We start from the raw sequence: 16411 nt of genomic DNA, 5'->3' as shown, positions 1-16411 counted from the left end.
AAAAAAATTAGATTTTTCACTCTCTTCTTCTTCTTGCAGGAAGCTCCCTTTGCCTGCCCTGCAAGCTAACCCGTCTTAATCAGCCTAGGGCCAACCCTGAGCTGTCTCAGCAAAAGGCAGTCCAGCAGGATGGAAGCAGTGCTTATAAATAATCACTCTGTCCACTAGTAAGAGTCAACCAGATTCAGGAAACAGCTGCCACTATAACAGCTCTAGGAAGATAACAGCAGATCTGCAAGATAAGGCTAGGAAATGAGGCTTATTATTTCTATTCTTGGCAATATAAACTATCAGTGAGGAAAATCTGATGTTCCTAAAAAACTGTCACCCTCATCTATAAGCTATCTTTAAAAAACAAATCAAAATTGACTCTTAATTCTCCACTGAATAAACATTTCCATGAACAGAACTCCTCGTACCGCAGCGCTTTACACTGATTCCCTACAAAGACTGAGAGCATTATCTCCAGGAAATAACCATTGCCACTTTCTGAATCATCAGGTTTTTCTTTTAGTTTACCTGTGCAAGTTGGTTAAAGTAATATTTTACAGAAAATACTTTGAAGTAGTTGCATGAAAAGTGCTGTGGTTACACAGGTTTTTGTTACAAGGGGCTATATAATTATTTTCAAACATAAGATTTTTTTTCTCAAGATGTCCTTAGGCTGTGAACTTTTCAACAAGCAAATAATTCTGTCAACAGCCATCCTGACTTCACTGCAGTAAGTCATAACAGTTAAGTTTTGCACACACATCAGTGATGAAGCACCAGGGCCTATGACATTTAAGTATCATTGGCACAGTTGGTATTTGTAAAGCAACTGTCAGAACACAGTAACAGAGGACACAATCACTTTACATTTAATTATCATGGACTTGATAAAATAGCTTTTTTTAAAAAAAAAAAAAATACGCTTCTAGTATACTTTTTGGTTTTGTGAAACATGTTTCTTTTTCACTGGACCCACATCAGTATCATATTTGCATCTGCTTGTTCTTTACTAAAGCAAATATTTTACATAATTATAGCTCTTTAAGCAACAACAACAACAACAAAAGATGAATTTGGAGTTACATACATACTCCATTACTGCTGACAAACCATTTTGCCATTGTTACTACAATTAAGCAATATGCTGAACTAGACAGTATGCCTAAAACACAGGGATTTTTATTTTATTAAATACTTTTCTCAGAGCAAAACATCCTCTCTAGTCATAGCTATACATCTGCCAATACTGATTTGTTTACACGGATCTGTATAAAATATAGAACTTAGTACAGAGCCTGTTTTAGGGATGAGTTACAGATCTGCAAATCCTGAGCCATGAATCTGCCACAGTTTTTTCAGTCCAGTAGTTTTGTAGTGAATAGTGCAGATGCAACTGTGATTAGCATGCAGGAATCTCACCTCTCTTCCACTGATATGGGACATCACTGGTTGATCAGGAGTTGGCTGCCGAACAGGTATTCTTCTGTATTCTCCCCCACGTCTGTAATATGCTACCTCTGAACCCAGGACACAGGAAAATCTGCCCAGTGGCAAATGCTGATAGAGCAAGCAGCTTACACAAAACAAAAACACAACACAGAATTATTATTGCTTTCAATTGCAGCAGTATCATAACAACATAATCCAAGGCAATGGTTTATTCTGTGGCATATATACTGACTTCTCTGTTGAAACACGTCCAGGATAGGTGCAAGGCTCCGTAACTTGTATCTGCAGGATGGATGCTTCATAATAATCACTAGGTAACAGCACCATATAATCCTAGGAACAAATGTAACAAATGCAAGACCATGCAGAAAATTACAAAAGGAACCTCTCCAGACGTTCACAATGTAGCAATGCACAAAACCAATCACACAAATAATTTTTATGAAGGATATCTGCAATACACATATAGATTTTTTGTTGCTGTATGGGCCAGCGACATCCCTATGTGTCATGGTAAATGCTTATATCTTCACAGAGACAGTTTGAAGGCAGCTGCCCTGTAAGCAGGGAAACTCTGCATCCACTATCCCATCATGTATTGTACAAGATGGTGGTCATAAAGGAGGTTCCCCACTACATCTATGCCTTGCAGGACTTGTCAAGTCCAGAGCCTCTGAATCTAAAAGCACAGGCCCCTCCTACTTAAGCTTTAAAGCTAAGTAACACAGATCTTCTAACCCAAAGTTGTTCTTGCTTTATAAGCCAAATGGTCCAGTCAGTAGAGTGGAAAAAAAGAATCAGTTTGTATAAGCTTGAGTTGCACAGGTGCTGCTTGGTAATACACAGATGGCTCTGCACAGTTTTCACCCATGTATGCTATTCACCTGCATACAGCTCAACTGTGTTTGACTCTGCAAGGGAGATTCATGTATCCCAGGTGACTTCATAAAAATATTCCTCATAATCTATTAAGCTGTGCTTCAAGAAGCTGGTATATTTTTGCTCTGCCTTTTCAACTTAAAAGAGTGGAGTTTTTTTATAAAAACTCTTTTATGAATACATACTAGGCTAAGATCATTAACAAATTCCTTTCCAAAGGTGTTAAAGAAAAAGGCACAATAGTACTGTCACTTCCAGCAAGAAATACGCTGCAAGCTCTTTAGTAACATTCTACATGGCGTTCCATAAATTTAACAGAGCCCCAGGGTTGATGACTAAAGATAGCGGCTACTTGTTAAACGTATATCATATACATAAGAATTTCAGTATAGCATCTTTGTGCTCATGCATCTTTAAGGTTTTCTATAAATGCTCACCTCAAAGACTTTGTCTTTTTATAGCAAGTCACAACAGTTGTCACAGAAAATTTTTCAGTAAGTGGAAGGAGAGTAAAGATGGGAGGATAAAAAGCTTTACTTATGTTATGTGATATGCAAGAATTACTAATTTCTATGAGCTTTTATGCTCAACCAATTGTGCTGTATATTAATATTACTTCAACATTTGAAGGTACAGATTCTGGACAGACTGAAAGTCTGTAAGCACATGAAAAATTACAGCAGATGCAAGTCAGAGAAGGGAAAAAAAGTGAAATTAGAGGCTGAACTGTATATTTTCATAATGACATTCTGCCACTCTACTATTTTCACTACTACTGTGCAATTTCAATTGCTTCCAGGGTTGTTCCTGACAAACAACTCCAGAGCAGTATTATCATGACAGCCTTCAAGCACTTGTTTTCTTCAATTGTTTTCTTACCAAGAGGACTTCCTCTGCCATTACACTGACAATCCACATTCCTGGAACCAATGAGAAAGATTCTGTGGAGCTTTTTCCTGGGATTGTGACAAAAGCTGGCTCCTTGCTGGGTGGGAAGACAAATTCTTTGCTCTGAGCAGCCCCTGCCAGAAAAAAAGGTTAAAAAAAAAAAAAAGGTAAAAAATAAGGGACTGAGTAAAATGTCTCTACTTGGTTGGTACTCTGGACTTTAGATTTAATCCACTAAACTTGGTGTAATAGGAGCTGATCAATGCTCCTCTGACAATATGTACTGTAAGTAAGCTACAGAGCTGTGTAATTATTGTCATCTTGTTTTTTATTAGTCTTGAGCAAATTGGTTCAGAAGAGCAGACTTTTTCCTTTGTAATGGCCAGTTTTGTATTATTCTGAATGTTCACTTCCCTTCCCTCTTCCATTATTTTCCATTCAGTATTTCTCTCCACTGACTCAAGACATCTTCAGTTGACACAAAGCCTGTTCTCATGCAACCTTCAGCTGTATATTTCAAATACCAGAAGTTCTCTGTAGCATCTAAAATGTTATGAAAAGCAAAGGTTTCCTCTTTAGAGCCCCTAGACAAAGACAAAAGCTTGTTCTCCAAGCTGGTTCCCTGTCTCCCCAGCAACGTAAGCCAGTCCTGACTATAAACTGCTGCCCCTCTGCTGAGAGGTACCTGTTGTGTCTTCAGTTCTGTCTTCTCCGAATTACTGAAGTATCTATGACTAAATGCCATCGACTCCCAGCAGTATGATACTATTAGGCATCGTAAGAGATAATGCTGAGCATATCCTTGAATGGTAGAGGCATACCAAGGATATGGAGTACTTATCTTTTACCAGGCACCAAGTCATGATATGTTGTTGAGGTCTGTCATCAGAGCTAATTTGGTGGATTGGGTTCATCATTAAATAAACATTATTCATGGAAAGAAGGCAGAAGTCACCTTTAAACTGAAATATTAAAGGCAACTAAACCACGATAAATGCTGTTATTCCTTCTTTGAAAGCTTCGTAAAACACACAGTTCAAATCTTTCGAGTACAGAACTGAAAGCCCTGAATTTGGCAAACGTTTAAAAAACAAATGTTGATTACTACTGTTAGCAGAAGTTTCATGCAAACATAGCCACATCATTTACAGGAAAATATATTAGGAAAAGCACAAGAGCATTGACATTGTTAAAAGCAATGCATTTTAAGCGACATTACGAATCCGAATTAGTTGCTTCTTGAAAAGGCTTCTGTAATCTAACATTCATCTGATCTGTTGTGCCGTTGGGTTGTACCTACCTGTTCCAGGCCGAGATTGAGAAGCAGATATGCGGCCAGGTAACGATTCCCCTCCAGGGTTAATGTATCTCAGGATAATGCGAAATAAGTAGTGGTTTGATTTTTCCACATTCAAAGTTATCCTCACTTCGTTCTGAAAAATTGAAGTTAATAAACAAAAACAGCCATAAAGTGCTGAATAGAGGAACAGTTAGAAGCCATGCAAGCACCAGACTAAATGCCTACAAGAAAAATGCACATGCAGACAAGTGTACACTGGAATGGCAATGCTGTGTATGACAGATGAAGACAGGTAAGCCTAGTGAGAAAATTAATTCACTTACAAGTATAGTTAGTGCCAAAATGTTTTCCCTCAGCAATTGAGATCTTCCCTTTAGAGCTTTTTGAACCCAGGGTGACATAGCGGAGGACTAGGTGGAAGAGCTTAGGGGAAGCCACAGTGACAGGTACAACCACCTCTGGCTGGGAAAAATAAAAAGAAAGGGAAAAAGGAGGAAAGGAAAGTATATTATTTGTTACTAGCACCCAGAGAAAGAAAAACCATTTGGCAAAAGACATACTCCATAACAGAAAAGAAAGGCTCCAGCAGCTTACAAGAGAACATGGAACAAAATCTCCTGTAAAATAAAACACTTGTTGAATAATAACTTACCCTGAAACACATGGAATCTTAACTAATATGCATGTTGATATTGCACCTTGAAACATGGACAGTATTTTACTGGTATTCTCCCTGCACGTGCAGGGAAAGATAAGGTATCAAGGGCCGGAATCACTGGTCTTAGTCTGAGATAACACAATGCTCCACAGCACGCAGACATCTCAGACTGGCACTGCAACTTCTGCTCCTCCACCAGATCCCTCACTGCCTTAGAGATGTGATACCATGCTTCTTTTGCCCTGGGGCTGAACTGACATCTCTGGAACCACACAGTTCCCATTGACCCTGACTGGCAGTAAGCCCACAGGAGAATGAATTCACACAGCCCCCATTTAGTTGCAGAGCAGAAGTGTCAGCAGAGACTTGTTCAAAGGTTGGTGGATTAGGAAAAAAATAGGCTTTGTGCAGTCTCAAGGGTTTGGCTTCCTCCCTTCCATCCTAAATCATAAAGCTCCCACTACAAACCAAATCCCACCAGATCACCCATCATAACCCACTCACTGTCCCATCCCAAGATGCTTCTGGTACAGTAACCTCCCTACCACTATGGTCCATTCTGCATCCCCAAAAGCACACAAGTTTTCTAAATTGCAAACCTGTCAGAATGGGGCACAAAGCCATATAATCTCTTATTGCTAAAAGTTAAAATAAATGCCAGAGTGCCAGCTCACACATGCTGGTTAGCATATTATTCAATTCTGTCATCATCATAGACCTTCTCTTTCTAAATAGAAATGCAATGCAGAAAGCAAAGACAGATATATAACAGATGATATGGAGGAGAGATCTGCAGAGATTAATTGGCTAAAATCTTGGTGACTGCAGAAGGGCAGTGGACCAGAACACAAAACACAGACACATGGGGGAAGGTTTTGCAACTGTTGTTTTAAATGGAGAAGGATGACTGCTGAAAAGAAAAGACAGGCATTGAGGGAATACCTGAAAAATAGATAGGAACAAAGAAGAAAAGGTGAAAGAAATAAAGCAACATGCCTCAGAAAGTATCACAAAATGGTTTCTAAGTTTTTATGGGAAGTCTAGAAGACACAGGTGAAGAGAAAGAAAGAAGACATTAATGAGTAATGAGGGAGGAAGAGATGTCAGTCCTCAATTTCAAGCAAAAAGCAGGAAGCGAGGAGAATTTATTCTTTGAGCTCTATCACCAACCTAGGCAGCTCTTGCCAGTGCTTTAAAATCTCAGGCAAACTGTTAGCTTCTCAGTCTATCAGAGACCCCCATGTTAGCAGCATGGGTGAAGCACAGCAGCATAGGGCACTACTCATGGGTTATTTATTTCACCTGTGTTTGTTGTTCGTTTGTTTTTTTAATTGTGTTGAAATATTTTCACAAAAAGTTTTTACATTAGCTTTTTGTGTGGTAGATATTGTAATGCTAATTTGTCTTCCACGAAAGAAATGTCAGGAGTATTTCAGGGCCCTGCAAGACACAAAAATGCTATGTGAAAATTCTGAAAGTTTCTTGAAATGAAGAATGTGAGTATGAAGAATGAAGACTATCTATGCAAGGATCTAACTGTGGAGGGCCTGGATCTGGCAATTACTTACATGAATGAAAAGCTTTATACAGATGAGCAAAGTAAGGCACGCTTTCAGCAGGATTAGAAACTAAACCTTTTCACTACCTCTTTACAAAATGCCTAGTGGATATTAAATGCAAAAAAGCATCTGAGTTAGAAAGCAGAAATTTACAAAAGCACAATTTCCAAAGAGTTGCCTTCATTTGTGAATGTGGAGTAATTCTGAAAAGCCAAAAAAATTAAAAGAAAAAAAATTGTCTTTGAGATTAAAGAAACAAAAACAAACAAACAAACCACAAACAAAAAACCACAACAACAAAGAGGAAAGAGTGAAAAGCGAAGAACAGAAAGAAAATCACTATACTTGCAAAACAGTTATGTGCTTATGTCTGTCTGTATTTGACCCATTGGTCCTTGGAGAGGTTACAGAGGATGGACACAACTATATCTGTGGACTAAAAAATCTAATCAGCATCAGAGTAGAGTACCACTTTTAAGAAGAATGAGCAAATCCCATTTATTGCTCAAATCTACTCTTTTCAAATTTTGAGTCGCTTGCTCAGCAGTTCAGTCCAAAGTCAAACAGGTCCTTTCTTATACAATTAAATTATGCTATACAATTCCTGCAATGTATTTATTCCCTCTGTTGGTTTTTGCTTTATGTGTAAACAATCATGAGACTAAAATAAATGTTGCTGAAACACTCTTGCTCGCATCTTGTTTTACTGAATCACACATTTTCTTGTTTGCTGTAATGTAAAGGTATCATTCCTAATACATTGGAGACTTTCTCCTCCTTGCCCAATACAAGTTGCAAGTGTGAAGGCTTCACCCCGGCACTATGATGAAACCTGAAAATCTTAACACAGACTGCTATGGAACTCTATAATCAAGTGATTTAGCCAAACATTAATCTTCTCCTGTCCTTGTCATAACAACAATTTCTGGATTTAGTCATAGAGACTTTAAAGCTACCAGATCTTAACTTTAAACCTACAGCAAAATGTATTCCTAAAAAACAAAACAAAACAAAAACAAACAAACAAACAAACAAAAAAAGAACACATATTTGTATTAGCAATGACTAACTTTAAATAATGCCAATAGTCACTAATCCAAACAGTGATACAGTGCCAAAGTGTTCAGATTAGTGAGATCCTGTCCTTTCTCGTTCCTCCATGACCTTGTACACACATAACAGTACAACGGGGGCATACATATCATACATCTATGTTTTCACCCCAAAGCCTTGAGCAAAATACCAGCTTACTTGTATAGAAGACATCCGGGCATATCCTCTCCAACTGAAGTTAGGAAATTCCTGAGGATCATAGCCAAACCGAACTCCCCTTCCCTGGATGGTAGTGCCATCTTCAATCTCAAACTTCATGTGGTGCAGATCAGGGAAAAAATAGTTTTGTTCAGGCCTTTCAAGGAGACAAAAAAAAAAAAAAAAAAAAAAGAACAAGCATTCAAAGGACTATTATTTTCCTCCAAATTTACATTTTTCGCTCTGATTGTCAGTTTGGATATCCTTGACAGTTTAAAATACAAATATAACCATTGATTAAACCTTTGATATTTATTTGTGAGCAAAGACATTTCAGGCAATGTGCCTAAATCATGTCACTCAACAGCTAAAGCAAATTGATTCTGATATGGTTTTTCGTTTCACAACTATGTAAGCCAAAAATGCCTGACGAATTTATGATATTTCCAGGTAGTTCATCATCTGAGTATAACCCCAGCATCCAACACTTTTTGGCAAGAATCCTCCGCCCACTCACCATTGTAACCTGAAAGAATTACCATTCATTGTATAGTCTACATCTAAAGGAATAAAGCAACGGAAGGGAAGCGATCTACTGATCACTGAGAAATTAGCTACTGATAGTAGCTAATAAATTCCAGGCAGCAAATAAGATGGGTGGAATGAGAATTCTCTTTCCAGAACTTTTACAGCTGTACCTTACCTTATGTAACTCTTGATATATACAGGTACATGGATATATACACAATGTGATTGCAAAAAAATCCCATTAAAGTAAAGAAAAAAACTGTCAGGTGAAGTGAATATAACTAATACCACAATTTACCAGCTTATTTATCAACAAATAAAGAACTTCTTGTGAAAAGCTAGCAAGATGGGCAGTTTCAAATGATCTACTTTAGAGCACAAGCTCTTTGTGACAGTCTGACTCACTCCTGACAGGTCATCCCCACAACGTGCTCTCTGCACTGGCAGGCACCCGAGGGCTCAGCACACGCAGAACTGATGGATCCTCCGACATCACACTGACAGCCTGCCAGGCAAAGAACAGAAGCCAAATATCCCATCAGAAAAAGTGATAAAGGTTATCAGAAAACACACCTCGCTTCCTCTAATTAAACACTATTATCAACTCATTTCCTCCTTCCGGAGCCCTTTAGACTCCCTTCAGACTCTTTGAAACACATTAACACCCATGGATAAGCTGCAATTACTTCTGGCTTTTCATGTTTGTTGTTTTCTTTTTTTTTTTTTTTTCTCCTGCTTGTAACATGACAAAAGCCTTTTGAATTATTATTTTTTATTTTTAAATCACAAGTAAAAAGCCACATTTACTAAATGCTGGACCACAGTTTTGCAGAACAGCCATTCTGGTACCACAACATAAGAAAACCATATGTGTTTACATAAGAGCATACACATATTTTTAACTGATATCGGACAACCATATTGAGTGACTTCCTATGTGAGACAGGATTTGTGACATAAAGTAAGGGACACCTCTAATAACGAGGCATAATGTATCACACTAAGGAACAAGTATGCCTAGGTTAAAAATTTCAGAACTGACTTGACAGGTTGATTGTTCCTAAACATACTTATAGCACATCAAGTAATCTCACTGAAATCAAAGAGAATTAAAGTAATTTGCACCTTCGTGAAGCCAGATCTGTTTCATTAGATCTTTGGTTTGAAAATTAGGCACAAAAAGTTTGTTTGATAAACTAGACATTGTTTTTAAACTTTGCACACACAAAAGGATTGACACAAATACATCAGTAAAAAAGTAAATCTCTTGCATCATCCTTGTACAGGTGTAAATCCCACTAAAGGCAGTGAAAGTGCTTTCAATAATTTTAGCAAACCCAAATCTACAGGGAGGGCAAGGAAGAAAGGGAACCATTGAAGTAGTCCTGTGCTCCTCAAAACACATGGCAGAGTGATGACCACTTCCACCATATCACAGCTACATCTGACTGTACTTCAAAGCATCCTGAGTCACAGTTTATAGCAATACACAAACAGAACTGAAACTAAAAATAAATCAAGTTACAAGCTGTTGTAATCTTTTAAGTTCTTATTCCAGTGGACCTTAGAAACCCACTAAACAGAACAAAGAGCTACCAATCTTTGTTTGCAGGAAAAATCAAACCTCCCTGGCCCCGTATCCTGGTGGAAGGTGTGAAACAAGGAATGACTTTCAGTTATTTGGAAATCTCTTTAGCTATGATACATACATATTTTGCTGGACGAATTGCATCTCGGTGTTACGTACTGCATTAAACTTTTCATTGCATTTTAATTTCTGACTCCACTGAAACCCTCTCAGAGTGTGAGGTATTCGATTTTGACAGGGATTAGTGAGGTGCACAATGCAGGAATGAAGGCTAGGCACAGAGCTCAGGATTGCCCAGGCTTGCACTGGCTCTGTGCTGGGCAAGCTTCAGCAGCTCCTCTTGCTATCTCACAACAGGCTTTGATGGAGAAACCTCAGACAGGTGGTGGTAAACAAGGTGCTGAGTATGGTGAGGCAAAATCCGATGAACTCATAAAGGAACAAATTTTATCAAGTGAATGAGCCACAACATTTCTGGGAGCTACTGTGGTAACGTCTGCCCTATTCTTTCTCCTTTTGGAAGGCAAAGAAGGAGATTTCAAATACAGAACACATCCAGCTCAAACTGAGACTCGTACATGTTACAAGTAATAGTGCAAAACACTGTGCATAAACGATTCAACAAACACATCCACGTTTTAAAAATATGACCTGTGGAATTCTAAATACTTCTGTGTTATGTGAAAATTTGCTGCTAGAAATGTTCTTTACCTTGGCAGCCAAAATAATTATTGTTTTCAAGAGCATAATAACCAGCTTCACAAGTGTCACAGGAATCTCCACAAACATTGGATTTGCAGTAACAATGTCCATTTTCCTGTGAAGAAAATAATTTCATCAAAAATTTCATCAGCATCTTCTTCAGAACTTCATTCTTTCAATACTTTGAATTCCCTCCAGTTGTGAAGAGGAAAATCATTCTAATTTGAACAAAAACATTTTATCTGGACATAACTTAGTTATTTATCACCTTTAATGGACAGACAAGAAATCCCTACTTTTAAGGTGATGAAAACTTTTCATAACTTTTATACATCCCTAGGATGTCACCTGTCATTTCATGTGTAAAAATTTCATGTGTAAAAAAGCAGTAATGAGTTCCAAGATTTCCATCTTACTATGTTACAATAACATATATTTACAAAAATAAATTGAATTAATGTTTTCCTTATAATTCCACTTCACCTGTCGACATTCTCCAACTCCACTTAGTGTTCCACTCACATCACAATGGCACGCTGCACGGATTGAAAAAAAAAAAAAAAAAAAGATAATCTGCATTTCCTCTTTCCAATATGCTTTGCATTAATAAATAAATAAATAAATAAATAAATCTTGAGTCCTCAATTTGGAGTCAGTGCAACAAAGTGGATTCTACTCTGGAAGGTTCAGAACAACAAATAGATACTGGTGCAAGGCGAGAAGATAAAGCAAAGAAGAATGAATGACTTGTGTATGTGCAATTTACTGACGTGTTTTGAAGTATTCTAATTTACATCTAGCAAAACCAGTCTTTTCTGGGTGTTCTGACAGAATTGCTTTCTGTCAGAGTACAGAACTAACAAACACTCATGAAATTGTGGTCTAATTTCTAAAAATAACTTTTGCTATTATAGGTAATTTGGTTTTCAAATTAAGTAACGTGAAAACATGTTCTTAATGAGTTGTTAAAATCACTGAGCACCACAGCTAACAAAGACAATATTCAAAATAATTTAGCGTATTTCATAACCCAAAGAAATGTGTCTTAAAGCTGTACCTGTACATCCTTCAGGGTTTTCTTTGGCCAGGTTCCAGTACAATGGTTTGCATTTACTACATGTAGGACCTTCAACGTGCTGAAGACATTGACAATAGCCCTAATGACAGAAAGAAGTTGATTCATCTGTTTCATAAAAAAACACACAGCTCTTTAGTATTATGAAAGATTTAATGTTATAAACAACTCAGGCAGCTTACTGACTTTCACAAAAACATGGAATCCACAGCTGATTCAGATTTCTTGGGTTTTTCTGTCTCACACTATCAGCACAGGATTGTTCCATTTTTCCATATCCAATTTATCCTAAATATCGTAACATACTTTCCAATTCTTTCATAGCCTTATTATAACTGCTCCAAAGCATTAACAGTTTTGTGTAAAGTTTAAAATACAATTTTTCCTAAAAGTAGTCATTAATTTTTATATTTTCTCCTACTTTTATCATTCTGTTTTTCTTAGGAGGGCAAAGTAGAAACAACAGTGGTAAAGTGACCTAATTCAGATTCAAAATGTTAATATTAGTGTTTTTTTTTTGTTTTGTTTTTAATTATGGCAATGACACACTTTTTTTTTCTATTTTTTATTTTTACCAACAACTTTTCTGTACTTTTAATCTTAGATAATTTATGTTCTGAATCACCCATATAGTACCATACAGCACTGTGAAGTAGATATGATGTCAATTTTTTTTTTTTTTGTAAAATTGATTTAGGTAATTTTTGGTAGAATTTATCTGTTATGTCTCTTCTTCATATTTTCTTACACTTCTCCATTTATTAACTATTGAAAAAATAATTATACAAAGCTAAAGCATATTTCTCTGAGGCAACAGAGACTTTTCAATCCCCTACACATTATTCTTAGGGACAAGCAGAGGCAAATAATAGTAAATTCTGCTTTTCTTCTTAATTCTTTTTCTATCCTTTTCCATAAAAGAGAATGGATGTCTCTCAGCAGGGTTATTTGCTCAGGCACATCAACATTGTTTCCAGGGAGTAACTGGTTTACATGTGGCCAACTTTAAAAAAAGCTGTAAGACAAATACAGATGTATGCCTGAGCCTACCTCTTCTACTTGCCAGATTTATTTTCTGGGTCCTCTTTGCAACCCATTTATATGGAGTGTAACTTAACAGTTTCTGATCTGTGATTTTTCATAGCATATTATTAATAATAAAAATACTAACTACTAATACTAGTATATTACTCATATCAATACTAAAATGCTAGTATATACTTTCATATAATAAATACTAGCATATTACTGATGTTAAAATACTAAATACTAAAATATATTTTTTTTCGGAAATAATTTGGTACTGAAATGGTCCAACCCAGAACCAGAAGGTCTTCAAAGCATGCATAGCTATAGATGCACACCTGCATGCATGCATCAGCATTCTAGCATACCAAGCACACACAAACAGTATGCATATTGCACATATAAAAAGATTCAAAGACAAACAAACAAAAAAAAACAAACACCACCCTAAACAGGTAATTGTATTTGTTTTGATCAAAGAATAAAACACAAAGGTCATTTCCTCTCTTACTCTGCAAATAAGCTTGTGCAATTCTTTCACAGATTATGATCAGGCTTCAGGCACTTAAGCGATGGAGTGAATGCGTTCAGCAAAGGCTCAGACCATACATGAATTATGAATATTGCTAGCTGCAAAGACAGAATACTTACAGAATGAGAACCAACACTACCTGAAGGGTCACATTCACTGTTGATTCCTTTAGGAATTAAAAAATAAACACATTAAAAGATCTTTTGAAAACAGAGCTATGAAATACAGTAATGCCAAAAACTACAGTGTAAGCTCTGCAACTTTCAAAGAGTGTCTTAATAGTCACCTTGAAGTGACTTAATTACTTCAATCTTTAAGACCAGAAGAAGCCTTTAATAGTGATTGTTCAAATATGTATTTAGCCTAGTTTGGACTAATTATTTTGGTATACAAAGTAGTCACTTGGAAAAATGTAGCACTAACCTACGACTGAGAGATGTTTTCTTAAAGCTTCTGTGGCATTGTTGAAAAAAGGTTTTAATCTTACAATTTACTTCAGAGAATATACAGAAAGAGGAATGAAATCCTCGAATATCTAATCCTGGTGTGTCCCTCCCTTCCCACACTTCAGCGTGTTTCTATGAAACTACACATAGCAAAATGTCCTGATGAACCTTACAATAAAAATGGGGGTGATACGAACTGAATGCAGGATTTTCTATCACAAATGTTACCTTCACAGTAGGGGAAACTGTAGGCTGCAGAAAGGCATCTGTCACACTGTCTCCCCGTAACACCTGGTTGACACTCACACTGCCCTGCTGTTGGCTCACATGTATTGTGCTGGGAACCAAGAGGAGAGCACTGACAAACTGTATAACCAAAAAACAAACAAACAAAACAAAAACACATTGACAATATTAGTAGAGTTCACCTTTAACATACGAAATAATAACTTTCAAAACTCCGGTATTGCAGAGGTTTTGAACACTGTCTAGACTGCCCTTCATTTTTCTTTGAAACAAATCACAGGGTCCACACACCTGCTTGGAACCTATGAGTTTGAGATGATCTGTTTCGTCTCAACATTGTTTATCATGCTTACATTAATCCAACTTGCACAGATAACAGGAACAGAGATGATGTGCCAGGTGGGGCTACCAGAGTGTGTGCCTGCCAAGAAGCCTGGACACTGGCTTGATCTTCAGTGTCACTGTTGCCAGCTTTGGAAGGAACAAAACTATCATGCTTACATAGTTTTTGATGGCAATATATATGGGAGAATATATTTTCTTCTGTACTATAGCAGTAAGATGGCAAGCCCCAGTAAAAGGAGGAAAGGCTGGTACTCACGCAAGCAGCTGGGATAGCTGTAATAACCTGGAGCACACTGGTTGCATTTAAATCCAGCAAAGTTCCTGTGGCACAGACACTGTCCTCTGGGACCACACATACTGTCCACTGAGCCAACTGAATCACAATTGCATTCTGTATGGGGGATAAAAAAACAGTAATAATCACTAAGTATTCTGACAGACACATGTCTAAACAAGTAGTTATTTAAAAGAGAATTTGCCCCAAAGACACCTTTAAATGTTAAACAATCAGGAGGAATCCAGACAAACTATAATATCACCGCCAAATATAAATATCCTGAAATAGATGCTTATAATGTAATTGCCTCCTCAACCACTGATAATCAGGTTCTTACTGCAATGCCATGATGTACAGCTTAGACATTTAATTTGATTCCTTGCAAAATACACATACAAGGAAGAAAAGTCTATCTTAAAAGGGAAGGAAAAGTCCCATGAGAGAAGTACTCATCATCTTTACAAAATAACCTCTGACAAAAAGCATCCACAAAGCGAGGCTAGGTCTAACGGCTGACAAATGTACTAGAAAAGCAGTTAATGATGCACAACTTCATGATGGACAAATAAAGGATGCACAAGGTAAAAACTGCTGACCTGTTGTAATTCTACAAGCTGGCAAGCAGTGCACTGCAAGAATCTGCACATGATACGTGAGGCACGCTGTCAGACTGTAACAGCTAGCTGCATGGTGCTTCTCCTGGATTTATCACTGGCTTAGGCTAACAACTCTATCACAGATATGATGTGCTGTTTTGTTGAAACGATGCTGGAAGTTACACAGGCCCACATTTTATAGGTGCATGAACAGGAGCCTGTCCAGGAATCCCAGCTGCCATGGGTTTTGCAGTTAAGGCTAAGGTTTGCAGTTAATCTCTTACATTATTTGACTGACAAATAGCTGACTGACAAATATAAAACAAACACTGTTCAAATGCTGTCTTTCTGTTGCATGTTCATTTTCCTGGTTCCCCATTTTGGTTCCTCTTCATGCTGCAGCCAAGGATGTCTGGCTTTGCTGTGTTTACGTCAAAGCTTCATGGAAAGACACAGGACTTGCTAGCAAGTTGTGTAAGAACGATACAAATGCTAAAGCTTCCAAAGACATCACCAACGCTACAGTCCCCTCCCAACTAAATATTAAATCACAGTCCCTCCTCATTTTAATCATTTTAGTTTAAAGGCTTTGTTTGGATCCTGCTCCTGTTGAAGAAAGCTTCTATATGGTACAACAAGGTAAGACCATAAAGGACAGTTTTAGCTGCAGTAGCCAAAACCTTACAGAGCTACCTCCCTTCTGAAGATGACAGCTCCAAACAGGAGTAGCACTGTTCATCTTCCACCACAGTCTGCAGTATGCTGCATTGGTTTAAATTTAACCAATGGCAGCTTATTTTGATAGAACAAGCTGTGAACTGCAGCAGTTTTGAGTAATCCCACTGGCTGTGTTTTCAACTATTTTGTCTGTGTTTTACAATTTGTTCTTGCATGCTCTCTTAATCTTGTATGTCTCTTTTCAGCTTTTGGTGTTAAAAGTTTAAACATATTCAATATGGGTTTGATTTGCTCTAAGATTGCTATCTAATTCAGTTCTAAGAAAAAGAAAAAAAAAGTATTTTAAAACCACTGAACAGAGTGTACCAAGGCAGAATCCTGATTTTATGTTTTTAAT

At 37.3% G+C, this 16411-nt stretch overlaps 1 protein-coding gene across 1 annotated transcript in view; it reads right to left on the bottom strand.

The window, feature by feature from the left end:
- LAMA3 (laminin subunit alpha 3) overlaps window positions 1-16411 on the bottom strand; it is a gene marked incomplete at its 5' end in the record, with an annotated part of 111087 nt that overhangs the window by 60563 nt on the left and 34113 nt on the right. The window contains 12 exons of the mRNA XM_082752971.1: window positions 1411-1564; window positions 1673-1773; window positions 3199-3341; window positions 4831-4969; window positions 7976-8132; window positions 8909-9008; window positions 10803-10908; window positions 11277-11329; window positions 11851-11950; window positions 13546-13592; window positions 14101-14238; window positions 14720-14854. Coding sequence (XP_082609097.1) covers window positions 1411-1564; window positions 1673-1773; window positions 3199-3341; window positions 4831-4969; window positions 7976-8132; window positions 8909-9008; window positions 10803-10908; window positions 11277-11329; window positions 11851-11950; window positions 13546-13592; window positions 14101-14238; window positions 14720-14854 — 1373 coding nt within the window. The remainder of the gene's footprint in view (window positions 1-1410; window positions 1565-1672; window positions 1774-3198; window positions 3342-4830; window positions 4970-7975; window positions 8133-8908; window positions 9009-10802; window positions 10909-11276; window positions 11330-11850; window positions 11951-13545; window positions 13593-14100; window positions 14239-14719; window positions 14855-16411) is intronic.

The sequence above is a fragment of the Aythya marila genome (genome assembly GCF_965140915.1).
Source record: "Aythya marila genome assembly, chromosome: 2".
NCBI classification, from domain to species: Eukaryota; Metazoa; Chordata; class Aves; order Anseriformes; family Anatidae; genus Aythya; species Aythya marila.
The sequence above is the reverse complement of the archived record's forward strand: the minus strand, read 5'-3'. Positions and strand labels throughout refer to the sequence as shown.